General features: G+C 44.7%; 4 protein-coding genes and 1 long non-coding RNA gene across 9 annotated transcripts; 4 read left to right on the top strand and 1 right to left on the bottom strand.

Moving 5' to 3' along the window:
- The first annotated feature begins 1,806 nt into the window (after positions 1–1,806).
- LOC112900998 lies at positions 1,807–6,470 on the top strand. Of its 4 annotated transcripts, none has more exons than XR_003230229.1 (5): positions 1,807–1,939; positions 3,437–3,489; positions 3,653–3,773; positions 3,884–4,117; positions 4,443–6,470. It is a non-coding gene; the product is annotated as an uncharacterized LOC112900998 (long non-coding RNA). The 4 variants fall into 4 exon arrangements; XR_003230227.1 differs by having other exon boundaries at positions 1,807–1,999; XR_003230228.1 differs by lacking the exon at positions 3,437–3,489.
- LOC112900996 (flavanone 3-dioxygenase 3-like) lies at positions 3,428–4,452 on the bottom strand. The gene is made up of 2 exons (XM_025969796.1): positions 3,645–4,452; positions 3,428–3,474 (listed from the first exon to the last, which is right to left on the bottom strand). The coding sequence occupies exons 1-2, from the start codon at positions 4,202–4,204 to the stop codon at positions 3,471–3,473; spliced, it is 564 nt and encodes a 187-aa protein (XP_025825581.1). The 5' UTR covers positions 4,205–4,452; the 3' UTR covers positions 3,428–3,470.
- A 1,881-nt stretch (positions 6,471–8,351) lies between the features above and the next one.
- Positions 8,352–11,777, top strand: LOC112900995 (N-acylphosphatidylethanolamine synthase). 2 transcript variants are annotated; one of them, XM_025969795.1, is made up of 6 exons: positions 8,352–8,679; positions 9,477–9,604; positions 10,479–10,564; positions 10,681–10,818; positions 10,959–11,275; positions 11,589–11,777. In XM_025969795.1, the coding sequence occupies exons 1-5, from the start codon at positions 8,429–8,431 to the stop codon at positions 11,244–11,246; spliced, it is 891 nt and encodes a 296-aa protein (XP_025825580.1). In that variant the 5' UTR covers positions 8,352–8,428; the 3' UTR covers positions 11,247–11,275; positions 11,589–11,777. The 2 variants fall into 2 exon arrangements, with proteins under 2 accessions (XP_025825580.1, XP_025825579.1); XM_025969794.1 differs by lacking the exon at positions 11,589–11,777 and having other exon boundaries at positions 10,959–11,544.
- A 3,440-nt stretch (positions 11,778–15,217) lies between these two features.
- On the top strand, positions 15,218–24,580 carry LOC112900302 (kinesin-like protein KIN-14I). The gene is made up of 23 exons (XM_025969115.1): positions 15,218–15,893; positions 16,368–16,440; positions 16,981–17,112; positions 17,262–17,491; positions 17,582–17,909; positions 18,116–18,215; positions 18,367–18,548; positions 18,663–18,778; positions 18,891–18,993; positions 19,116–19,268; positions 19,349–19,495; positions 19,581–19,778; positions 20,160–20,324; positions 20,389–20,493; positions 20,586–20,726; positions 20,834–21,028; positions 21,123–21,249; positions 21,334–21,536; positions 21,649–21,831; positions 22,059–22,154; positions 22,582–22,779; positions 23,497–23,768; positions 24,065–24,580. The coding sequence occupies exons 1-23, from the start codon at positions 15,727–15,729 to the stop codon at positions 24,255–24,257; spliced, it is 3,807 nt and encodes a 1,268-aa protein (XP_025824900.1). The 5' UTR covers positions 15,218–15,726; the 3' UTR covers positions 24,258–24,580.
- A 597-nt stretch (positions 24,581–25,177) lies between these two features.
- Positions 25,178–25,961, top strand: LOC112901108 (dirigent protein 2-like). The gene has a single exon (XM_025969941.1). The coding sequence runs from the start codon at positions 25,299–25,301 to the stop codon at positions 25,812–25,814; it is 516 nt and encodes a 171-aa protein (XP_025825726.1). The 5' UTR covers positions 25,178–25,298; the 3' UTR covers positions 25,815–25,961.
- Positions 25,962–25,966: the final 5 nt, after the last annotated feature.

The raw sequence follows: 25,966 nt of genomic DNA, 5'->3' as shown, positions 1-25,966 counted from the left end.
TGAAGCTCGGACCGGCGAGCGGAGCGACGGCATCGGCCCCTTTCTCTTCCCCTTCTCTTGCCACAGATCCGGTGCCCTGGAGGTTGGAGTGGCACAGTCCGACAAAGGTGAGCTAGGTTCAGCCGGTGAGACGTCGGCCAACGAGGTAGATGGCATGCTGGAGCAGCGCAGAGAGGCCCTGATCGCAGGTCCCACAAATTGAGTGGGGGTAGAAACGGCGTCCCCTCCCAACGCGGGTCTCGCGGTGTCCTCGCTCGTTGGAGATCAAGCTGAAACTGGTCGTGCATGAGAAACCGTTTCTATTTTTTCTTCTCTTCTTGTTAACTCTCTTGCCATATCAGCATTTTGCTTACGTGGCAAGCAATTTAATACTATGAAAACCATCTGACCTAAAGGGTTAAGACTATCGTTAGAAGTTGGCAGTTTGGAATGACAGCTATGGTGGAATAATAATAGTGACCATCCTAAAGTTGTTCCCGAAATTTGCATTCTCATTTTAAAAGTTGCCTTTCCCATGTCAGTTCCATGTGGTGCAACATATTCATCATATTAGACTCGTCACGATGCTCATATTTTCTGCTAATTATTTGTTTAGTGCTACACGATCAACATGTTAATATTAAGACACAATGATTCAGTCTCTCGAAGATTCTCATGAAATTAGAATATATATTCATAAGTTTATCGAGTAAGTGTGCACACACGTGCTACGAACTCTAGGATTATACCGACCCACTGTGTTTAAATAAAAATAAAATTTCATTTTATTTTACAGGAAAAAAGGGTTAACTTACCTTCATCAAAGATAAAATAGACGTTTTAGTCCGTCAACTCTGATACGAGGGCCAAGTTCATCCTTCAACTTTTAAATCGGTCAATATAGTCCTCAACTTTTATTCTTAGTCAAACTCATCCTTATGCTGATATTATACTCCATATTATTATGAGATTTATGAAAAAAGTCATCTTTACCCTTGGCTCCTTCCCTTCTAAATTTAGTTAGGAGCTAAACATCACAAGTGTTTAATTTAGAATATAGAATTTAATTTACCCATTCACCGTATTGTATTGCGGATGCATGGAGACTAAAGTTAAAGTTACTTACTGCATAACTGCATACCACCATGTAAAATATTGCTGAAAGTTGAGTGAAAAATGACTGAAATTGAGGAGGGAAAAAAAGAAACCAAGGATAAAAGGGATTTTTTGCATTTATCTCATGTGATTATGAAGCATAATATCAGCAAAAAGACGAGTTTGATCTTAAACAAATAAAAATTGAGAGACTATATTGGACAGTTTAAAAGTTGAGAGACGAACTTACCCATGGACCAAAATACCTATTTTGATATCACCAACCAAAACTAGTTGCGTCGAATACGTAAATGAGCTGCACATCTTTATATTTTAAGCAAAATGCGATAGAATTCGTTATACGTGCAGCTACATGGCTCCGCACCTGGGCTACCCACAGCACGTTTTGGAATTTTGAAGAACTTTTTAATCTAAATTTTCAGGGTTAGGCAACCAGAACTATGAAGAAGCAGAGAACTTAGGTTGATTACTCATCAAATAAGATACGGTCGCATCTGTTGCCAGCGCTCCTGAAGCGAGCATTCCCTGACAGGTTTGTAGGATCTGGCACCAAACTTGTTGCATCGTGATATGGTCACTGGATTCTGGCTCTTGAGCGCAGAATCCAGAGACATTTTCTAATTATCAATTTTAAAAGAAAATGATTGGGGAGGCAGACTAAATAATCGATGGAAAAATCAGGCGTGATGCTATCCAATCAGACGGCCCGAGCGCGTCGCTGCGGTGCGTCCCTCCTCATTCTCCCTCCCTTCCCTTCACCTCTCTGTCTCTCCCTCTCGCCATTTTCCCTCGCGGCGACGATTGGGAGCGCCGCCGCCCTTCGCCAGCGACGAGCACCCACCTGGTATGCCCGACCCTTCGCTTCCCTTCCTGCTGTGCGAAACCGAGCATCCCAAACCCTAATGTAAGCTATTTGTACTGTATTCGGATCTCCCCTGGTTAACATCAGTATTAACATTCGTCCTGTAATGGTGCGTCTGGAGCACAATCGAATCCATGGCTCCACACGATTGCTAGGTTGGTCAGTGGCATATAAACTGCAGGTTCTATTCGACATCCTTGCCCCTTCATGTGCCTGTGCGATGCCTGCATAATAGAGTTAAGCATTCATAGGAAGATACAACTATTCAGATATTTCTGTTGTGATGCTGAATCATTACTTGTCACTTGTCAACATATTCTGTAGCACTGAGGAAATCCGGGGGTAGCTTTAATCTCTAGTAAAGTACAATCTAGTGCGAATGCATTTGGGGTTAAGTGAGAACTGTATACAGCATCATAGTTGAATGAAAAAGGCATTTGAGCAAGATAGGTAGCCTTGGCAGCCAAAATAGATGCATGCTGACATGCTTACAAGCAAACTTTTAAGGTTGGAAAATATTGGGCTTCAGTAATACTGACTACTTCATACAGGGTTCTGATTCATGACCTCCCATTCCCTTTAAGGGGATGGAATTCAAATTGAAGACAGAACAGCAACACAAGAACTGACTCAAAAGCACAAACTAAGTAATTGCCATACTTAATATATAGAAATATTTTACATTGAGTCATCTAAGCCATATTCACATGCACTCCAAGTTCCCAAAGATGGTTTCTGAGCCTCAAGGTTGTGGATGATGGCCAAAGATGATTACACATGCGAGTTTTGAATGCTTCATGTAAAACTGGAAATGGACACCGGCAGCCACCAATATGGCTTTATTTGAAGATTACACGGACACTTAAGATTTCAACATGTGACGATAAACCTTAGCTTGATCTGCCTTCTCAAATACCATAGCACCAGTTAGCCTGCATGATTGGATGACTTCAAATTTTATCAGAAAAAAATGCAAACTACATGTCACATTAGTGCACTTATATGCTTGTCTCTGACCACACAATGAAGACTTGGCCAGTGTTAGCCTGACCTACCTAGCCCTTTAATACATTATTAAGTCATTTTTTACAGTGTTGTTGTCTTATGTACTCATCCCTTGTGTGCGTGCAAGTGCGCTCTGTTGGCCTTATCAAGTGTCTGCCAAACGGCACTGTTACTGTTCGGCCTCACTAATTTTGCATTTTCTTTTTTCTATGATAACTAACAGGTTAATCGATTTTTTATTAGTACCCATAGCTGAGGTAGGCCTGGTGTATAGTGCAACATTTTGTGATAAACAGTGTGCATTCATAAAGCTGGTATTATCTTCACCTTCCTAGTGCGTATTAGAGTTAACAGATTGAAGTAAGTGAAAACGAATGCATCCATGTGTAACATGAAAATGTGACCTTACATGAGCAATAATACACCCCACTGGATAGATTTTTTTAACTTGATTGGTTTCTTTACCTGTGACAGACCCATAATAATGCACTGGGATGAAAGAGAAAAACTACCTGCAGAAACCACAAGTTAGTACCTCAGAACACAGAACTTTACACTGCCAACATTAGTCTGAACTCTGAAATAGATAGATATGAAGTTATAAACTGTAGTAACATGTCCTGTTACCACCTTTTGGACTTGTAGTGAAGATTATACTCTAATTATGCTCCATAATCCTTACATTCTTAGGCTTTCGAGAAAGTTCCTGTGCTTGTTGTCCATATTAGCTGTGAGATGGTCGAGGAAGTCACTGAAGCTGCTCTCTTTGTATCTGGGGGGATTTTCTTCATCCACTAGCTCCTTGGCACAGGTGACCTTCTCATGTAGTGCAAAACCATGAATGCTAGCTATAGAAATCCTTGCTTCTTCAGAATTCAGAAGGGCACGATGCAAAACTGTTTTCATTCTGCCATTGCTCAGGACTTCCATGTGGTCACCAATGTGGACATGCAAAGCGTGTGGAAGTTGCTGGACCCTTTTCCAGATGTTGGTGCTGGGGTCGACAACTTCAAGGCCCTGACAACTTGTGAGCAGGATGGTAAGGAATCCATAATCAGAATGTGGAGCCAGCCCTATACTTGTGGCACTTTGTGATGCTTTGGGATAGCAGTTCACCGACAATAGCTGGGAGCCTTCATGAAATTTCTCATTCAGGTATTCCTTGCCCAATCCTAGGCCTTCTAGTATTGCTTCCATCAGATGCAAAGCCACCCTCCTTACTTCAGCAGCATACTTTCCCATGTATTCCCTGGTTTCAGTAAGCGAAAATGGGTCATATTAATTCTTAAAACATGTGCTGCTCATTTTGTAGTTCTGGTTTGTAAAACGGTTTTTTAAAAAAAGAAAAAACTGTTTTACCTGTAGATTGGTGGTTCCTGTGGCCAATATTGAATCCATTCGCTGATTGGATGGGCATAATGCTTTAGGAATGCCCGAGACATGCTAATGCTATCTTTTGAGCTTGTATCATATCTAACAGGTCGCCGGAGTTCCTCCGATGCAAACTTTTCCTTTGTCTCACTTGGCAGTTTGAAGAATTCTGAAGCTGCTTCAAGAGCACTGTCCATGACAGATTGACTGATCCCATGGTTTATAACCTGCAAAATGGAGCAACTATTGGAGATTTGGACAGGGAAATAAGCTGTCTTTGTTCCCTTATAGTTGAGGATCTGGCAATGGTTTATGGAATGGCAATCGATCAAGTTCTCTTCTGAAAACAAAATTTGGCATCGCACCCTAAAAACTTCCAACGACAGATGGGACATCTTACAATCTGCCATCCAAAGTACTAAAATGGCGTTCCCTGGAGTTCCTAATGGAAATGTTAGCCATTGTGATGAAATCTGAAGGGCAAGATGGGAATTGAAGTTCTTGTCAACCTGGAGCCGGTCCTCCTCACTTCCAGTACTTTCAGTTCAGTAAAACTAGCTGATTCATCCAGCAATTGTCAAAGGTGTGGAGCCAACTTAAAGCATCAGACTCTTAATTTTTGGAGCCAAAAGTGTGAATGTAGTTCATGAAACAATGCAGTTGAATAGCGACAGAATGCTTGTATCATATTCATCTGGGTGTACTAACAGTGAGATGATATCAGAGCTAGCTGCTGGGCTCAAAAGAAGGTCTGATGTCAAAGCTTCTCAAGCTGTTTATCTACTGTAGAATTTCTTCAAGAATACTTTAGTTTGTCAGTTTTTGCCTTGGACAAGTGACAAGTCAGCTTCCTCGGTACACTCGAGCAGCGGTCACAGGTAGCAATAATTATCAGTCTCAGACAAAGGAAAAGGTCAAGGCAAAGACAAGGAAAGGACAAAAGAAACCTGTTATGCAGTGTTCTAAAGGAGCATACCTGGAAGTACCCTAGATCACGGGATGCTTTGGCGATATCATCAACCACATGGGATCGGGTTGCGGAATCAAGGCTGAGGTGGCCGAGGTTGATCACCGGCATTTGCAGCGGATGCAGGTCCTCGGATGGGAGCTGCTCCTGAGGGACAGTCCTTGACAAGTCAGACATGTTGGCTGACAAACCACAGCACCAGACACAGAGAGGTCAATCTACTATTCAGAATCAGAATATGGAACGGGGTACAACCGTTGTGACTCCATCTACTTATAGGATGCTGAAATCCCAGGTACGTGAGACACCGCCTCTTGGCTTTGCAGTGCTTGCTCCTAAGGAATGAAAGTATAGAAGCGTACATACACCTGATGGTCTTCACCTGGTCCGTGCTTTGCTCCAAATGAGAGGTCAAGGCATATGCATGTCGGGCCATACACGCATTCGTCAGCATTCTGGTCCAGGAGAAGGTCCTGGGCTGGCACTGCATGGGCGTGCCTGTTTGTCTGTGCACCCTGCAAGTAAAAAATTGTAAGCATCATAGGCTGGATAGAGCTCCAGCTCCAGGCCTCTCACTCTTGCCGCGTTTCTTTCAGTTCTCCATAGCGTGTTAACATCGCGGCGGCAGGGGCATGCAACTGGTGTTTTCTTATGACCCAAGGCTTACGTGGATAATATTGTTTGGAGGCGAGTTGTTTTGCTGATGTTGCTGAATTGTTGCCCAGGGGGTTCTCATGTGGGCATAACGCCTAAATGATCCGTCAGTTATATATGGTGCAGTGGCAGGGTCCCAAAAAGGGTGCTCTTGGCATGGTGTGTGTTGACTACTTGACTGCGAGGGGGAGCATGGTGGTTGATCTCCAGCCACAGGAGCAGTCGGACGTGCGGTTTTGTGCAGGGTGCTGACGCCTGTCCAGGTTCAGGGTTTTTGAGTTCGACGTACTAGCTGCTGGTGCAACAGAGGACAGACCTTCATGTGGGCGCCCGGTATGTTTGTCAAGGTTCTAGCTCTTCGCTGAACCTTCTCTTTTCATCGTGGACTGACTCAAGTTGCAGTGCATGGGTGCAAGTGTAATATAATGTTGCTTACGTTTCCGATGTCAATAACTCCTGCTGCTCTGTCTAGTTTGGATGAATGCCATGAAGAAGATATACGAGTGTTTCTGTCATGTCACGGAAGCTTTTTTAGAACATGCCGACATGAACTCACTGAAGATTCGGAGCTTTTGAGTTTAATTTATATATATATATATATATATATATATATATATATATATATATATATATATCTCTCTCTCTCTCTCTCTCTCTCGAGGGCTGTCGCAGCTGGTGCGGCGACGCATATGTCGACCGTCCGTTCGAGATATCAAGGGTCGAGATCAGGTGTGGTAACGTTGTGAGGGGGCTCCTATATATATATATCTTGTGGAAGATGGTTAAGCAACTTACCTATAAAGCCCATCAAAATCCAGCTGATAGCCTATTCAACATTTTACTGGAAAAATGTTAGAACCAATATTTCGAAAATGTTGAATCAACATTTTCATATGTTGAACCTCAATATTTTTTCCCACCTTCTTCAGCGCCGGCAGCCGGCCGCGGCGCAGGGGCTGGCACGGGCGGTGGCGCGTAGGGCCATCACGGGCAGGGCGCGCTGGCTGCCCGGCCACGGGAGAGGCGGCGGCGCGCGGCTGGCTGCGGGGGCACGCTGGCAGGCCGCGGGAGCTGCGGCGCGGGAAGAGGAGGGCTAGGGAGGGCTGGAGGTGGGGCGGTGCGGCGTGGCGCGGCAGCGGCGTGGGGCCGTGTTGGGGTGGTGGTGCGGGCACGAAGGAAGGTGCAGGTGAGGGTTAAGGTTTGAGTGTGTTGATTCAATGGTTGTATATGTTTACACGAATCTCAAACATTAAAGGTGGGGAAGAAAAAAAATTTACGTATCAATGATTGTACAAGTGTGCGCGGCCGGTCGGCTGCGGCCTGAACGTGTTGGTCATAGCCGAAGATCACGTGGCGCCTCCGCGGCGGCCCACGGCAGCAGACCAACGAACCAAGTCGCTGAGCTCTCCTCTATCTCCGCGGGCGGTGGTGGTGCAGCGCACCGTGCACACGACACGAACCCCGAACTCGTGGTCCGGAATCGTGTGCGACTGCGGTGGACGGGATCATGGGAGTCGATGGCTCAAGAGCACCACGCACGGGCAAAGGTGCGCGGCCGTGTAGCACGTCAAGAATCTGCGGCAGCCGGCAGTGCCCACGGTATGGTATTCTTGGGTTGGACCGGCCGCCAGGAAGCCGAAACACGAAACCGCTGCGGAGAACGGAGCCAGTTTACCGATCAAGCCAAGGCCTACGTAGACAAATTCATCTAGTTGGCAAGGCGACGGTTACTCCGCTTCCTGGCCATGCTGGAGACTAGTGTGGGCGAAGAGCCAAGGACGGCGGCGGGTTGTGGGGCCGATCTTGCTATTCTGGATCATAATTTTAGGGAGCTGTCAAATTCTATCAAACAGTTTTTTCGAAAGAAGCGATTCTTTATTGATTTTGTGAAGTAATTCTGCGAAATGAATTAAAAAGTTGGGAGCTTATGGTTTCATGAAGTGATTCTTCGTGCTGATTTTAAAAAATTTATACTGGAGAATCAAAGGGAATCATTTCAATCATCGAATCACTTCTCTTAAAAATCAGCTCCAATTAGAATTAGTTGGAGCTCTACCAAACATGGGTCACTTTCTATTTTTGCCCAATCTTTTTGTTTACTCACTTGTTTCTTTTCTGGGCTGCTACTCTCCACGTCTTTCTTTTTAGGATGTTTTTCCCATGTCTATTTTTGTTGATTTTCTACTTATCAATTTTGTTGATGGCTCGCCTCCTTTTTTTTTTACTTAGAAGCTAGGAGCGAGACATTAAGAAAGCAGCGTGTTTGTGAACTGTGATCTAATTTTTACCCGGGAAAAAGTAAAGTAATTTATCTGAAAAGAAAGAAAAGCTGTCTGTAAAAACGCGAAATCAGCCGGCGGCCACAAGCTCATGTCCATTCCGGACCCACCGAAACCTACCAGTGTCCCTACATCGTCAGAGGAAACAGAGACGAAAAACCGAGCCCACGCGAACGCGGACGCGGTGGGGGGAAAATGGAGGCGTCCGCGGACGCGGGGGCGGCGGCGGCGGCCGCCGCCGCGCGAACGCTGCGGTGGGCGGGCCGCGCGGGGCACCTGGGCGGCTTCCCGCGTGCCGTGGTGTTCGCCGCCGTGGGCGCGTTTGCCAAGGCCTACGCCTCGCTGCTCAACACCACCACCGTCCACAACGCCGACGCGCTGCTCCGCCTCGTCTCGGCGCGGCCCCCCGGGACGCCGCTCCTCACCGTCAGCAACCACATGTCCACGTACGTACGCCCTATCCTTCTCGCTCGTCTCCCTTCCCATAACCCTTGATGCTTGTCTATTCAGACTAGGAACAGTAGCTGAGATCAGGGATGTGTTGCGTCGCTTCGTATGCTTGATCTGTCGTCGTCCCGGCGCCTGGTTGTAGATTCTGGACGAGTTTAGTCTGAAAGTCGTGTCCTGTGCTGATGATATTTTCGTCAGCATTGGTGCCACATATCAGTGGACTAGTGGAACGTTTGGAGCCGGTGTTGATTGGGATTTCAGCCTACGGTGGATCTCGGAGTAGTGTTTTCCCCCCCTGCACATGTAAATCTATTCAGCATTAGCATCCATGGATGTCATTGCTCCTCTATTTCCGTAGAGACATGGCCCTGAAACACCTGCGGTCTCCTACGTCCTACATGTAGCAGTGCTGAGGTTTTACTTTCAAATCTTAGGTTGGATGTGGTCTAGGCAAGGGGAAGCTTGAAATTACATTTATCTTGCTGTGATCTTTGATGTAAAAACTTCGCTTGCTGCATCATTCCTTATTACTACAACACCAACATGAAAACCACTGTACATAAGTAGCATATAGTATATTTTAGGAAACTACAATATATTCCTTTTTTGCCATAAAATGTGCATGAAAGGACAAAACTAATCATATTCACATGTTGCGCCATGATGATGTAGTTTTGTACACGTGTTACGTACCACTACTTGTGATTGTTGTCAGTTTGTTGATCGTGTAGTTTGCTGTGTGCAATCTCCATTTGTTGGAATTTCAGTAACGGTTTGTACTTCCTTCTATCAGGGTAGATGATCCGCTTATGTGGGGATTCAAGGGTTTTCCAACTTCAGATGCAAAGCTTGGAAGGTGGGTGCTGACAGCAGAAGATATATGCTTCAGGAATGTAGTCATGTCTTACGTGTTTCGACTTGGTGAGCCTTATCATTCTTATTTGTTATTTCCTTTTGCATTTCTGTATTGGTTTGCAAGTTCCAGTGGTACTCTGCTTGCTAAATTGTGATTTATTGCAGTTTGGGTTGTATGTAGAAAATTGTCACTTGTCTGCTTATACTGGTTTTGTGGGTGCAAGTAGATTTATTGATATAGTTGCAGGTTTTTGTGGGTGAATGTGGAATTTTTAGACATAGTGAAAATTGTGATTTCACAAACAAGATGCGTTATATGCTCTCTTTTTTTTTTGAAAGATGACATTATATGCTCTAGCTCGGTTTAGTCAGGTAGCAGCTCTTATGAATATACAGGATGTTTCCTTGTGAATCGTTTTAGGCGCATCCAGTGAAGCATGCAAGATGGTAAACATCTAGTACAGTCCTATCTAATCCAGCAAGCAGTTTTCTGTTAATTGTGAGATCCAAATCCAATTCCAATTCAGCTGCCGTCAACTATTTAGAAATTTAGTCTCTGTGTTAACTTAAAGTTCATATTTCATGGCTCTAAATTCACTATCACCAAGATTAGTGAGTGTTGGGGATTTTATAAAAAAATAATGACACTTTCAAGCATTATATAACCCTGACCCTTGTTTGACCTTTTGGGCACTGCATTTGACACAATACATCAATGGTCATTTGTTTTCATCTCTTCGATCCCTCGCTTGTAGTATCTTGTATGAAGACTGGCTGATGCTTGCTAAGCTATGCACTGTGGCACTAGTTCAAGAAACAATGTATCAAATTTAGCACCTCTGTTGTCTCTTGTTCAACTGCTATTTAAATCTTCAGTACTTCATGTTCTCTAGTTTGTCCTGCACTTCACTTTTAATGAGACAAATAATTCTACGCACAGGGAAATGCGTACCAATCACACGAGGGGGTGGAATCTATCAAGAACACATGAATGAAGCTCTTGACGTGCTTGTCAATGGAGGCTGGGTATAGACATCTTTGCAATTACATACCTATTTTTCTGTCATTAAAAGCCGCCATATCCTGACTCATGAACTCTGGCCTTTATTTAATTCCAATTTTGCCATGACGTATTCAAACAGTTGCATTCATTCCCTGAAGGAAAAATTGCCCAAGATGATCAGCCAATTAGAAGATTGAAGTGGGGAACTGCCAGTCTTATTGTCCGAGCACCAATAACTCCAATAGTTTTACCAATTGTTCACTCTGGTTTTGAAAAGGTAATGGAACCAAGATGCCATCCTTTTAGCATATAGTTGCATCTCCTGCCTGCGTTACATTGAGGACATCATAAAATGCTGTATAGAATGTTCTTTCTGAAATATGAATATACTCTTAGCATGCTGCCATTTACTTCCAGGTCATGCCAGAGAACTTGTTCTTTGGACGGCGACCACCAGTGCCACTCTGCGGCAAGAAGATAGATATCATCGTTGGAGAGCCAATAGAGTTTGACATGGCAAGCTTGAAGCAAGAGGCAGCAATGGTACCCCATGATCCATCATCTGTAAGGAAGGGGTGGCCGACCATTACACCAGATGGGCTAGACGAGGCTGTGCAGAGATGGCTTTACCAGAAGATGTCAGATAAGATCCAGTCTGTGATGGAGAGATTGCGGAAAAAACTTCTGAACCTGAAGCAGCACTGATCTTTTTGCACTTCTTCTATAAGGCGATGGTAGGTTTCTGTTGCTTTTTGCACCTACCTTTGGTTAGGATTTATTAACAAGCACCGGTTATTTCTATCTATACACAAATGGGCGAATGGCCGTCACACCTGCCAAAATTATGAACCAAAGCTATTGGAATAGAATTAGAGGTCCGGATTGGTACATGTGCTGTCTTTTATGGGCAGTAGTTTTGAAAGATTTCTTCATTATTTACTATCAACTGTTCAAGTGCCAATTTTATTGCAGCACGAATAAAGCCTTCTACTGTTTAATTGCATCGATCGATCCTCTTTTTTACAATTTTTACCTGTCTCGTGTCAGCTGTTATAAAGGGGGCACCTTCCATCCAGCTGTATCTATTTGCACCTGCAAGTCAAGGTTGCCAAAATGGGGCCAGCCCGGAGTTGTGTACAATGCACGTGGTCTGAGCAAACGGCCCATAAGAAATAGATTTGGGCCCCGACAGACCCAATTACACAATTCTTGACCACTTCCTCTCTCAAGTCAAGAAAAAATAGGCGAGAAAATGCAACATAGGCAAATTTGGCAGAAGCGCTACAGAACGAGCATGATTTTGTTCGTTTTGTTTGAGCTAGCAAGTTGGAGGAAACCGGTGGAATCACATGATCCGATAACTGTGTCGCTCGCACTGTTCTACGGAAAGCGACCCGGCGCGCAGCCAACGGGTGAGTGAGCCACTGGCGCGGCAGGGCCGGGCAAACTGTTTCTCCCGCGCCTGGCTGGCAGCTCAGCAGCTGTCCCTACTGCCTCTGAGCTGTGCTGACCTCTGCGGCCGATCCGGATCACTCGACCACCCAGTCGTGCCGAGCCACACATCCCCCCAGAAGAGACGTGACGCCCACCAAAGCCGTTGGCCTTGTCCCTCGGCCTCTCCGACACGCCGCGTGAGATTCTGCTATGATTAGGGGAAGATAAGAGTAGATTTCACATACTACCAACAATGGAGGAGGATGCGAGGGCACATCTAGGTAGGGGATGCATCCATCTTCTTCTCCGATCCCAACCGAAGCCGACGTGTCACGTCTCGCTTGACGTCAGAAAGAGACGGTCAAAACTCTGAAGCCACGGCCGGGTTCACAGGCCCGCCGGCCAGCCGGACTACCAACCGAGCAACGGCAACCCATCATCAGGTCAGGTCACAACTCACAACACCTGCTGTCCCTCACAGCCAACTAGCCAAGGGAAATGAATGCGGCGCACATACTGGAACAGTGCAACTGGTAGTCCATTCGATTCGAGCCAGCGTAGTATCAGCAGGACCCCGACCCAAAATGTTAGGTGCACTGTCAGCGCGATCGAGCTTAATCGCCTCCCTGCCGGCTAGGCTGCCCAGGCTTTTAATTCCAAACCCACCATCTGGGTCCAAGTCGCGAACAAAAAGCTTTCAGAAAAAAAAGGTTGCAAACAATCCGTGGCCGGAGAATGTGTCACGGCCTCAGGGGTTGTTGCGGGCAGGAGTCACGGGGCAATTCAGATTTCAGAGCATGCCGCGTCGCCCGGGGAGATCCACCGTCGCTGTTGGCCGCGGCGCGGGGTCGCCGTTGATCCGCCGCCCGCCGCCCGGCACGGCACCCGCGCGGGCGCGTCGTTTTCGGCTGTGCGGATGCGAGGCACGCCGTGTGCCTTCCATTTGGGGGCTTCACAATGAGCCTCCGGTTCCGGCCCGACCCACCACCACCCATAGCGCTCCTACTACCACCGACCAACGTAACATTTTTTTTCACACTAGTAGGTAGTTGCACTACACGAACTTGTCTACAGTGACCATTTAAAATCGGATTACTACAAGGGCAATCGATATTTGCTGGTTTGCGGTTGGCGTGTCCTAGCTAGCTAGCTGGCTGTCTGAACGATCGAGTACCATACAGCTAGCTAGCTAGCACAAGTTTCTTTTTTTTTTTTGGCGAGACTTGAAGTGAACTCCCGAGCTTCCTTGACTCGCTATCCACCATGACACGCAAGCACGAGCTGCCTGCCTGTACGTGCCAGGGTGAAGCTGACTCGGAAGAACTACCACCACCACTACTACTACTTCCAAAATGGCACTCACTGTCTGTGCCCGGGCCGTGACAGCGTCATTAGGCGGAGGACTTGCTCGACCTGTCAGGTTACTGTCACACTTAATCATCATTAGCACGTCCTCGTTACCCGTTAGTTCTCGCTCGATCTCCATCGAGTGCACCACGCATCGGTGTTCTCGCCGGGCTTTTTGGCCTTTCACGTGGTGTGGTGGTAGCAGCAGTACGTCGGAAAGTCCAAAAGCACCCGAACAAGCCAACGAAATAAACAAAAGGGATGAGCCGATCCGCGGGCTTCGCCTGCGTCCTTGCCGCTAGATCTCGTCTAAATTCTCCAACAATCTCTAATCTCTGGGATACTCGTGCGCAGACGACAAGAGCTAGTGGTCCACGGTCCATGACGCAGGCCACGCCTGGTTCTTTACTATCCCAAGGGTACACGAGGCGATACGAACACATGCTTTCGTTCGGATCCACTGTCCTATTAGGGCTCAGAGATACTACTAGTAATCAAGTTTCAGTTAATCACGACGGCTTGTACCGTTTGATTTGGGATCAACTGCGGTGCACGGTAAGATTGATGGCGACACAACTCCAGGTGCCAAAACAAAAAGCTTGGAACCATCCAAGAACAAGATGCTTGCATGCATGCATTGACATGGCTGCCCCTGTTCTGTGGTTGCAGAAGAACCATTCCTTCTGAGTCCTGACACTGGCCAAGCTACGGGCCGCAGGGGGACCGGCCGTCTCCCGGCACAGTGAGTACATACATGTACAGCACAGAACAAAATTGAGCCTGGCACGCTCTGTTCCTTCGGAATCCGGAATGGGAATGCCGCCCGGCGGCCGGGATCACGCCAACGGTTGGTGGCGCACCGTACCTCCCGTGCGTGGACGGTGGACCAGGCCGATGAGCGCAGCAAAGCGGCCGTGTCTACCTCGTACGTGTATGTGTGCAAGGGCCAGCAGCAAAAGGAGCCTGACGACGCACCGTACGCCCAGCACCATGATGGCATACGTGCCTTGCCGTGTCGTTTTCTTTTTCTTTTTACTACTGCTGCTACGTACTCCTACTACTAGCAGTACTAGCTAGCTACCCTTTGCTTGTACTGTACTGCTGCAAAGAGAGAGGCTACCTCCCTCCATTGGCACCTGACAGACTTCTTCTTGGTCGATCGGTGGTCAGCAGCTTCTGAAAGATTTGCGCTGCAGCAACCACCGTCGGGCCAGAGCCATAGCATAGAGAATTTGGTGGCAAGAGAAAAAACAGCATGACGCCGTAAAAGGTTACTAGTGGTAGAGGCTGCCGTAGATGGTCGCAGTATTTTAACGCTGCTGCTTTGCATTAGCGGCCAAGGCGACGACGGCCTGCCAAGAGGCTCCCCCACAGGGCCTCTCCTGCGTCAGCCAATTCTCTGCACTTTTTTTTTCTGAAGATCATGAAATTACACGAACAAAACCAGATAGAAACACGGGCGATACCAGTAACTACCACGAATTGGATGGATCAACAATTTTTCTTCGAGATTCGGCTGCAGGTCACTCAGTGCTCCTTTTCAGCACAACTGTGCAACCCGGTGGCCGGTCACGGGCTCACGGCAGGATCGTCTCCTGGACGCAGGCCACACGGTCAGGTCAGGTGAGGTCGCCGGGTCGCCCCCTCCCCCTCAGGCCAGGCACGGCACCATGCCATTGCCTGCCCGCAACGCAACGGGCAACAAACCCCCCCGGCCTGGCGTGGTGGCCCCGCCGCGCAGGCCACCCCACCCCACCCGCTCTCATTCCATTTCCCATTTCCGAAATTAAATTCAAAATCTCCGCGCACGCCCTCCCAAAAATCATGAGAGCACGGCGGGCAGGGAGGGGGAGGGGAGTAATTCCTTCCCTCGCTCCGCTGCGGCGCGTGATTTCTTTAATCCGCTTCCGCCCTCGCCATACCCCTCGTGAGCCCCTCTCTCCCCTCTCCCCCTTCCTCCTCGCCCCCCCACCTCTCTCTCCAGTCCACACCTCGTCCTCCTCCTGCTGCCCCCCTCCCCGCGTTTGGATCTCGTCCTGCCGGCCGCGGCCGGACGAGGCGCCGACCCGGTCCGACTCACCCCCGCCGACCGCGCGCTTGTCCGCTTACTTATACCGCTTGCATTGCCGGGGTTCGCTTCCATTTGTCCACCCAATCGCCGCGCCGGGTCGGGGGCGCTGCAGCTCAGCAGCTTGGACTCGGAGGCGGCGCCTTCCGCTTGGCTTTTGCTCCCGGGGCCGGCCGATCTGAGGCGGCGCTCGCGGGATTGGTCGCGAGGCTGTGCTTCCCGTGATGGCGATTGGAGCTCGGTGACCTGGTGGGCGAGGACTCGAGGCTTGAGGGGGGAGGCTCCGAGGGCGCTGGTCCCTCAGCGAGGGGGACGAGAGGAACACAGGGAGAATACATGGCGGCCGGCGGGGTGGGGCACCAGGCGCCCAACGGCGCCTCGGGCAGCGTCAGCAACGGCGCTGCTTCGGCCGCCGCCACGCCGCTGCACAGCTCGGCGGCCTCCACCGCCAACGGCGCCGCCGCCGACGGCTACGACAGCGACGGCTACAGCTTCGCGCCGCCGTGAGTTCCACCTCCCCTCTCGCCGCCAGTCTCGTGCTGCTGCGCAGGTTCCGGTGCAGCGGCCTAGCGAGCGGATTTCGTGTTGCTGCCTATGTTTGATTTTAGTTACTTATTAGCTACTGGTTCGTTTGTCTGAGGTTTTGAATTTTCTATCGCGTATGATGATTACCCAAAGAGTTCCCTGCCTAGTGGAAAGTAGAGGAAAAGTTGAGTTGATGATTTGCGGCTGAGATTTATTTAACTGTTATTTCGCGTTAATGTCGCTATAATTGGCTACCTGTGCTGTGCTGCTCATCCATGGCCTACCACCACGCTTGTTTAATGCGGTAGGTACCAATTTTGTGCTTGTTTTGAAGCCAAGGCACTAGGCAGCGTACCTTGCTTCCTTCTGTTTCACACTCGCAAATGCAGGCTCTGTTTGTTGCTGACATGGAATATGATCCATAATTAATCACCGAGGTTCCTGTTTTGCAGTACACCGTCAACTTTGTCAATGTCCATACCTCCAGAGCTTGCTGGAGCAATTCCATTAATTGATAGATTCCAGGTATGTGACTACTTCATTCCAACATCCTCAGTTATGTGAGCAACCTTTGTAAAAACAGAATATCCCAGTTGTCAATTTGGAAACAGAAGTGAGATTGGGAAAACTACTCATCATTATGTCACAATTGAAGTAGAGTGAAATAAATGGAAGCTAAGTCAGTCCCATGTATTTTCTCTATAATAGTTTGAATTATGTTCTTTAGAAATTAAGAGGTGAATCAAAAGTAAGGACAGCTAGCTCAACATTCAAGTTTAATTTTACATTCTCTTCTAGATGAACAAAACATAGTAAAAATGTAGGTTTCCAACTCTAAACCCTATATATTCTCACCACTCAATTGGGCAATACCAACACTTAACCTTATCACTGGCATTAGATACAAGGAAATTCAATAGTTCGATACCAACAGTTATCCTATTCATCCTGAAGGCCTCTCAAAATGTCCGTTATTATGGGGATCAATAAAATACTGTTATTGAATTTCAGATGGTAAGAAATTTCTCTGATTCCCACTCTGATAACAGTGCTGAAAAATGACAGGTGGAGGGCTTTCTCAAAGCAATGCAAAAGCAGATTCATTCGGCTGGAAAACGTGGATTTTTTTCTAAGAAGTCTGTTGGGCCGCAAGCTCGTGAGAAATTCACCTTGGAAGACATGTTGTGCTTCCAAAAGGTGATGATGTCAAATCTCATTCCATCTGTACTGTTGCACTTGGTTCAACTTATTTGTCTTCTTTTCTTCTAAAGTTTAATGTCATCATCAAACGATAGCATATTATTTTGTTATACTAATTTAGTGCTTCTTTGATGTATCTTCTGCAGGATCCTATTCCAACATCATTACTAAAGATAAGCAGCGACCTTGTAAGCCGCTCAATTAAGTTGTTCCAGGTCATACTAAAGTACATGGGCATTGACTCACCAGCAATATTAAGTTTGGAGGAGAGAATCGAGCTAGTTGCGAAGCTCTATAAGCATACATTGAAGCGTTCTGAACTTCGAGATGAACTCTTTGCACAGATTTCAAAACAAACACGTAATAATCCTGATAGGTGAGTTGGTCTTCTTGTCTTCTCATAGATGACAATCATCTGTGGATATCACACTTATTGTACAAATCATATGTTTTATTGTACCTACAGGAGTTGGTCAATAAGAGCTTGGGAGCTTATGTATCTTTGTGCATCATCTATGCCACCAAGTAAAGATATTGGGGCATACTTGTCTGAGTATGTTCACTATATTGCCCACGGAGCCACAACTGATTCTGATGTTCGAGTTCTAGCACTGAACACACTAAATGCATTAAAACGATCAGTCAAGGCAGGTCCTAGGATTACAATTCCTGCACGGGAGGAAATAGAAGCTCTTTTAACAAGCCGGAAGCTTACAACAATTGTATTTTTCTTGGACGAAACTTTTGAGGAAATAACTTATGACATGGCAACAACAGTTGCTGATGCTGTTGAGGTAACTGCGTTTTCCCCGAGCTATTGGTTGTGCGGTTGACCAGTGTTGTACCGTTCAGTATTATGTGATAGTAATCCTACCTTTTATGCTGTACTTTTCTTAACAAGTTCTCCCGTTATACCTGTTGCGGCAACTTAAATTTTCATAGTTACAATATCATTTGAAGTTATATGTTCTAAGAAAACAAAAAAATCATTTAATGACAGGAACTTGCTGGCATTATCAAACTTTCCGTGTATTCTAGTTTCAGCCTATTTGAATGTCGAAAGGTTGTCAATGGATCAAAGTCTTCAGAAGTTGGCCACGGTATATCTTTTCACAACCAAGTCATATGGAATTTTTCTTTTCTGTTTTATAACTTAGTCATGTGGTTTGGATATCATGAAGTAGAAGGAAATGCAGGATTTAGTAGAAGTTTTTTCACATAACACATGCATTTCATTGTCTTTGTATGCAGAGGAATACATTGGCTTAGATGATAACAAATATATCGGTGACTTGCTATCTGAATTCAAGTCAGCCAAGGATCGCAACAAAGGAGAAGTTCTGCATTGCAAACTTATATTCAAAAAACGTCTCTTTCGTGAATCAGATGAGGCTGTGACTGATCCAATGTTTGTTCAGCTATCATATGTGCAGGTAATGATTTGATAGTCTTCTAGTAGCTAATTGAAGGACTGCCAGTTCGTATGTTATTGTTATGCAAGTAATCTTGTTCCCAGAACAGCTCTGACAAATAGCATTGTTCTGCAGTTGCAACATGATTACATTTTGGGAAACTATCCGGTTGGCAGGGATGATGCTGCACAACTCTCTGCTCTGCAAATATTGGTTGAGATTGGATTTGTTGACAATCCTGAGTCCTGTGTGTAAGTATTGCTTAAGGTTATACCTTATCTCTAATGTCACTTTTCCACGTAGCATTTCTGGTGGTAACAAGAATAAATTATGTCCCTCTATTCATTTCCTTGTTCTTTTCAGTGAATGGATATCACTTTTAGAGAGATTTCTTCCTAGACAAGTTGCGATTACTAGAGCAAAGCGAGATTGGGAGCTTGACATCATTTCACGCTATCAGTTAATGGTATTTATCTAGCTGTTGAACTTTACATTTATTAGTCTGTAAATATATTTGCAATTTGTGTTTACACTGGTAAAGCCTCCTGGTAACTCTAGCTTACTGAGTACTCTGCTGTTTCATTCCAGGAACATTTGTCAAAGGATGATGCACGGCAACAATTTCTCAGAATCTTGAGGACTCTTCCATATGGGAACTCAGTTTTCTTCAGTGTTCGAAAGATTGATGATCCAATAGGACTGCTACCTGGAAAAATCATCTTGGGTATCAACAAAAGAGGGGTCCGATCCTAAACATGTCACAGAAAGTGCATATTCTTTCTGCTAAGTCAAACTGACTTTTAATTTCTGCATGAATGCAGGTTCACTTTTTCCGCCCGGTTCCCAAGGAATATCTACATTCTGCAGAGCTAAGAGACATCATGCAATTTGGTAGCAGCAATACAGCTGTTTTCTTTAAAATGCGAGTTGCTGGTGTTCTTCATATCTTTCAGTTTGAAACGAAGCAGGTATTAAAGCTGAGGCAATAGTACATATATACTACATGCAGTCCTGTTATATCATCTAGCAGTCAACATAACCATGTTTTTTTAGGGTGAGGAAATATGTGTAGCACTTCAAACACATATAAATGACGTCATGCTCCGCAGATATTCAAAAGCACGCACTTCTACTAGTGTGACTTCTCAGAATGATAACCAATCATATAAGCCACCAAATATCGAAATGTATGAGAAACGAGTCCAAGAACTGACAAAAACAGTTGAGGAATCTCAGAAGAAAGCAGATCGGGTAAGTACCTTTTGGCCACAATTAATACTGGCAACTCAAGGTATTTGCAGTTCATAATTTGTGAGAGAAAAAATACTGCCATTGGGTAAATGTTTGATCTAGTAGTACATTTGTTGCTACTTGCTAGTATAACTTGAAATTTCTAAATTGTTTATTTGCCACCTGATTGCCTGTTGCTTGTGCTGCAATTGTGTAACTTCTGATAAAGGCCGTAAATTACACCTTTTGTAGATGGTATCTTTTGTACCTATTTTTTGTCTTACACATAGCTAAGAAAATGGTGTTGCCTATCTTATAAAAGTGGACATTTAGATACATGTATAAATTGTCATTTACCTTCTTACATTGCTGAGGAACTAATTGTCTTTATATTATATTTAGTTGCTAGAAGACCTACAGTTAAAGACAAAACAAGAAACAGAGATGCAAGAAGAGTTGAAAGGCCTAAGATACACCTTGCAATCTGAACACCAAAGTTTTAAAGATGTAAAAAGTGAGCTGGATAAGCTTAAATCGCTATGTGATGAGAAAGAATATGCTTTGCAGGTATGGTGACAGATTATTGGTTTAGTTAAAATTATTTAAATCATCTGACTTTCAATTTTATTAGGCTGCCCTGATGGAAAAAAGTAGACTTGAGACCAGATTAACAAGTTGCCAGGGCCGTGAGAGAGATACTTTGACAACTGTAGCCAGCATCAACAGTGACATTGAGGTATCTGTGACTTGTTTATTACTTTGACCACACTTTTTTCTGCAAATTTATTACAAACTTATGATGTATTTAACCTTTTTGTTACTAAAAAGATGGTTACAAAGCTTAAGGAGGAGTTGAAATCATGCCAGAAAGAGCTGGATGCATCGAAAGAAGCCTCAAAGAAGTTAATGTCCGAAAAAAATCTTCTTGATCAGAAGGTTCAAAGGCTTGAAAGAATGAAAACTGAAGAGGTTATTTCCCTTAATTATTTATGCTACTCATCCTTTTCCTGCTCTGATTTCACAGTGACAGTTTATTCATTTCATATTTCTGATATATGGTTAATTTGACTATGCAGAAAAGCTCAATGGAAAAGGTTTATGCGGATGAATGCCGTAAACTGAAATCTCATATTACTGATTTGGAGCAGAAATTGGAAGTTACAACACGATCTTTAAATGTGGCTGAATCAAATCTTGCCGCAAGAAATTCTGAGGTGGATAGCTTGCAAAGTAGTCTGAAAGAACTTGATGAGTTACGAGAGTTCAAAGCGGTATGAGATTTGCAGTATGAGATGTACAATAGCTACATTTGTTTTCTTAGGTCTTTCAGAAAATTACATTTTCTTCCGTTTTGCTCCATTTTAGGATGTTGACAGAAAGAACCAACAAACTGCTGAGATTCTTAAAAGGCAAGGAGCACAACTGGTGGAACTTGAAAATCTTTATAAGCAAGAACAGGTTCTGAGGAAGCGTTACTATAATACAATTGAAGGTAAACTAGAGCTGGTTTGTACTTAGTTATGACGTTTTGTGATAAATTGACCATGAGCCCATGACTTGTTGCAACTCTTGGCAGATATGAAAGGGAAAATAAGAGTTTTTTGTCGGTTGCGTCCTCTAAATGATAAGGAGCTTTCTTTAGAGGAGAAAAATATAGTTTGCAGTCCTGATGAATTTACAATTGCACATCCATGGAAAGATGACAAGTCGAAGCAACATATATATGATCGTGTTTTTGATGCAGACACTACTCAAGAAGAAGTCTTTGAGGACACTAAGGTGAATTATTTTAAATATTTTTGTTTGTGCTGATATTATCAGTAATATAAACTTTATTTCTAAGCTTATTCACTTTAGGTCTCATATGGACTATTGAATTTTTGTGATGCAGTATCTGGTACAATCAGCTGTTGATGGATATAATGTTTGTATATTTGCCTATGGCCAAACTGGTTCTGGAAAGACGTTCACAATTTATGGTTCAGATAACAATCCTGGTCTTACCCCAAGGGCGACATCTGAGCTTTTTAGGGTGATAAAGCGTGATGGTAATAAATATTCCTTTTCTTTGAAGGTAAGAGGAATATGTGTTTATCATGTGTATCCTGAGTACTAGTCATATGCTTTATTCTTTTATGGGCTATTGATTTCTACTGTTGGCCAATACATCGTTCTTGCTCTTTATATGGTTTGGGAAATAAGGGATTTTAATGACACTATTTCACATGGTTTAACATAGTTCTTTAAATCCCAAATACGCCTTCTATATTATCTTTTAATTGTGTTTCATCCAATGTGCAGGCATATATGGTGGAGCTTTATCAAGATAATCTTGTGGACCTATTGTTGCCCAAAAATGCAAAGCAGCAAAAGTTAGAGATAAAAAAAGATTCTAAGGTCTAAGATTTCCTTTCTTATAAGCATTCAACTCATTGTTCTTACATTTCTACCTACTTTATTTGCATATTTGATTTTCATTTTTCTCAATTGACCTTTTTGTACTTTCTAGGAACATAGTATTCAGATATTAATGCTTTCCTACTTTGTTTACTGTTGTAGTTACAGGGACATGCAGTTAAATTTTTCTCATTTTGGACACTAAATTACCTACTTTAGTACGCAACTGTTTCTGCACCTCTCCATAGTAATTCTGTTCAAATCCTGAAATAGCTATAATCTGATAATAGTAATTGCAAGTTTGCAACAGACCAATCATCACTTAAACTGTGTAGTTTTCCTTTGGGAATTCGGAGGCTTTTTTTTTCTCCATGTACAATTCTAGCTATTTTATAGAGCTAATTGTTCCATGATTTTTTTATTTTAGGGTGTTGTTACAGTTGAAAATGCGACAGTTGTGAGCATTTCAAGTATTGAAGAACTGAGGGCTATAATTTCAAGAGGTTCTGATAGAAGGCACACTGCGGGAACAAATATGAATGATGAGAGCTCACGGTCTCATTTAATTCTTTCAATCATTATTGAAAGTACAAATCTCCAGACTCAGTCATATGCAAGAGGCAAGGTAGGACAGGATGAATCTGGGAACTTGACTCCAATTTGGTTTGAGTCTAGTGACAATATTTTGATCTATAATAAATATAAAAAGATCGTGTGCTCTTATTATCTCACTTTATTAGTGTCATGGTCACCACCTGCACATCATTGAACTTTTCCCTTCTGTACAAAATAATACACGTGTGTCTTGATGGATGTCGTTGGCAAACATTACTTGGAAACCAAACTGAAAAAAAATAACATATTTCAACTGCTCCATAAGATTAAAAAATTGTGTACTTCGATACTTTTGGTAGTATCTCATCCCTGGTAGTCTAGTTACCCGTATGATTTCTGCTTTGCATTATTTTGTTTTTGTGCTATGCACTATGCGCTATGCGGTCTATAGTGCATCTTTTTTTAGAGAGAGGTTGAGTTTTGTTTTGTGTGCGGTTTAATACTAATTATAGACAAACACAGTATGCTAATGTGAAGTTCTTGCTCTTGTTTCTCTTGGTTGGTATGATTAGTTCAAATAGACAAGCTGCATAGAATATCTTGTATGTAAAAAAGAAGAAGAAAGACTAACAAGTTGCCTATGCCCTCTTTGGAAAGTTGGGATTTCTCACTAAACAGTTTCCTGTGAAACTTTTTGATTCTAAACAGTCCTTGGTCTGCCGTAATTAATTTCAGAGTTTGTTTCAGATTAAAGTGAAGCATTAACAGTGTTCCTCTGTTTGAGCAGCTAAGTTTTGTGGACCTTGCTGGTTCTGAGAGGGTGAAAAAATCTGGTTCAGCAGGAAAACAACTTAAAGAAGCACAAAGTATCAACAAATCTCTTTCTGCATTGGCTGATGTTATTGGTGCTTTATCTTCTGATGGACAACATATACCTTACCGGAACCATAAGTTAACAATGCTTATGAGTGATTCTCTCGGAGGCAATGCGAAGACCTTGATGTTTGTGAATGTTTCACCAGCAGAGTCTAACTTAGAGGAGACTTACAACTCACTCATGTATGTACTTCCATTGCTCACATACTCTTTGCTCATTGAGTGTATGTTTCGCTGCTGTTCTTGTTTGTTGCTTGTTGCTGTCGCCGACTCGCTGTCAATATAGTTTCGATATCTTAGATTTTACCAATGAGTAGGATCCTGTCAGATGTTCTTATCAAACAGGTATGATGGCTAGGTTAATTTTGTTTCCACTGATTGGGACTTCAATTTTTGAAAGTTTGTTTCAGTATAGGTCATTCCTGTGGTATGGTTAATTCTTTGTGCAGCTATTCACATGCCTTTTGAAACCCTTGTAGGTATGCTTCACGTGTTCGTTGCATTGTTAATGATACAAGCAAGCATGTTGCCCCAAAAGAAATCGTGAGGCTGAAGAAGTTGATTGCCTATTGGAAGGAGCAAGCAGGCAAGCGAAGTGATGAAGACGAACTGGAAGAAATACAGGAAGAGAGGGTCTCCAAGGAGAAAGCAGACAATCGCCTGACTGGCTGACAGTGAGGTACCACCACCGAATGCTCCTGGTCGTGTTCGTCAATGCTGATATGAATTTGCGACAGCGGCTGAGTTCTGCGATCACTCTCTAACAGAACGTTCCGATATGATCTGACGGTGTTGTACACTAATTGTATAGTAGTTGCATATTACATTATGGCAGCGATGCCCGTTTGTACAAAGAGGAATGTAGCACACATTGATAGAAGGGGAAAAGTTGTTAGGGCTAACGGTTTTTTGGAGGCTTGATGCGCCCTAACAGCTGGATCACGTGTTATCCCTGTAGCAGATATTTGAAGCATCATGAGCGTTCTCTCACCAAATTCTTGCTTATATTCTGTTGAGCCTTGGATGTCAGTTTGTCGCCCGATGATGAAATGGGCGCAAATTGTTTCCAGACCTCTTTATTCTGGATAATTGGCCCTGGTTGGTATTCCTCGATCCTGTGCAACCCTGTCTGAGGTCTTTGCATGAGCATGCATTTGAGCTTGAGCCCTCGGCGGATCTCCGTTGCCTAAAAGATTAATCAGAGCTGGAAAAGTATTATTTTAGTACAGCCAAATGAAGTTGACCTAGATTCCTAGAAATTCATAAGAGCAGTTGCTTACACAAGCAACGGCAGAAGCTCGCAATCACTTGGTCGTGTTGGTTGGTAGATTGTCACAGCAAGAACAGCGATTAATTCCCCTCTTCTTTTTTTTTTGCTCTATTTAAAAACTGAGCACCGAGCATCTAATCCTAGACGCATAAGGAAAAACGGGGAGGTAGCATCCAAGGGTCTTTAACATGCTATTGTTGACAATGCATAATAATTTTTTTTTAAAAAAAACTACCTATAGCTACTGTATACCATAGTACGCCAAATGTTTTTTTTCCTTCTTGGCGAAATGTTTAATCTGTCTGAGTGTGACTGCTCGCTTTCCGACGGTCCTACTCCTACCACGTCCTCATCTGAAACTCTTTCACTTCTCCTTCATTCCTTCTTCAAACATACGCACACAATCCATACAGGGAAGGAGTGTCAGGCTGAAGGCTGAAGCCATGGCTGCTGCTCGGTGCTCTCCGGTGGTTCCCACGCTGCTACTCGCCATCTGCGCCGCGGCGTCCGCCGCAGACCAAGAGCTGACCCACCTCCACTTCTACTTCCACGAGGTCGACGCCGGCGCGCCCAACGCCACCGTCGTCAACGTCGCCAGCCTGCACAGGAACGCGTCGACGTTCGGGGACCTGAACGTGTTCGACAACGCGCTGCGGGAGGGGCCGGACCCGGCGTCGCGGCTGATCGGCAGGGCGCAGGGTGTCGCCGCGCATGCGTCGCTGGACGAGTCCGGCGGGCTCACGGCCATCGCCTTCTCCTTCTCCGACTACGGGGAGTACAGCGGCAGCACGCTGGCGACGCTGGGCCACCTCAGCGTGTCGGGCCCGTCGGAGCGCAGCATCGTCGGCGGCACCGGCAGGCTCCGGTTCGCGCGCGGGTACATGACCAGCAGGCTGCTCAGCTCCACGGCCACCTCCATCGTCGTCGTCTTCGACATGTACTTCACCCTGGCCCATTGATCCCCCATCACACGATCGTCCATGCACTTGTGTGTTAGACTCGGACACGATCGAATCGAAAGGAAAATGGGCACTTTGTTTCAGATTTATATGTTTGTAGAACTCTGGTAATTGTTTGAATAAAAAACATGTCGGCATTTGTACTGAGCCAT

The sequence above is a fragment of the Panicum hallii genome, chromosome 7, assembly GCF_002211085.1.
Source record: "Panicum hallii strain FIL2 chromosome 7, PHallii_v3.1, whole genome shotgun sequence".
NCBI lineage: Eukaryota > Viridiplantae > Streptophyta > Magnoliopsida > Poales > Poaceae > Panicum > Panicum hallii.
This window is presented reverse-complemented; position numbering and strand designations above follow the sequence as displayed.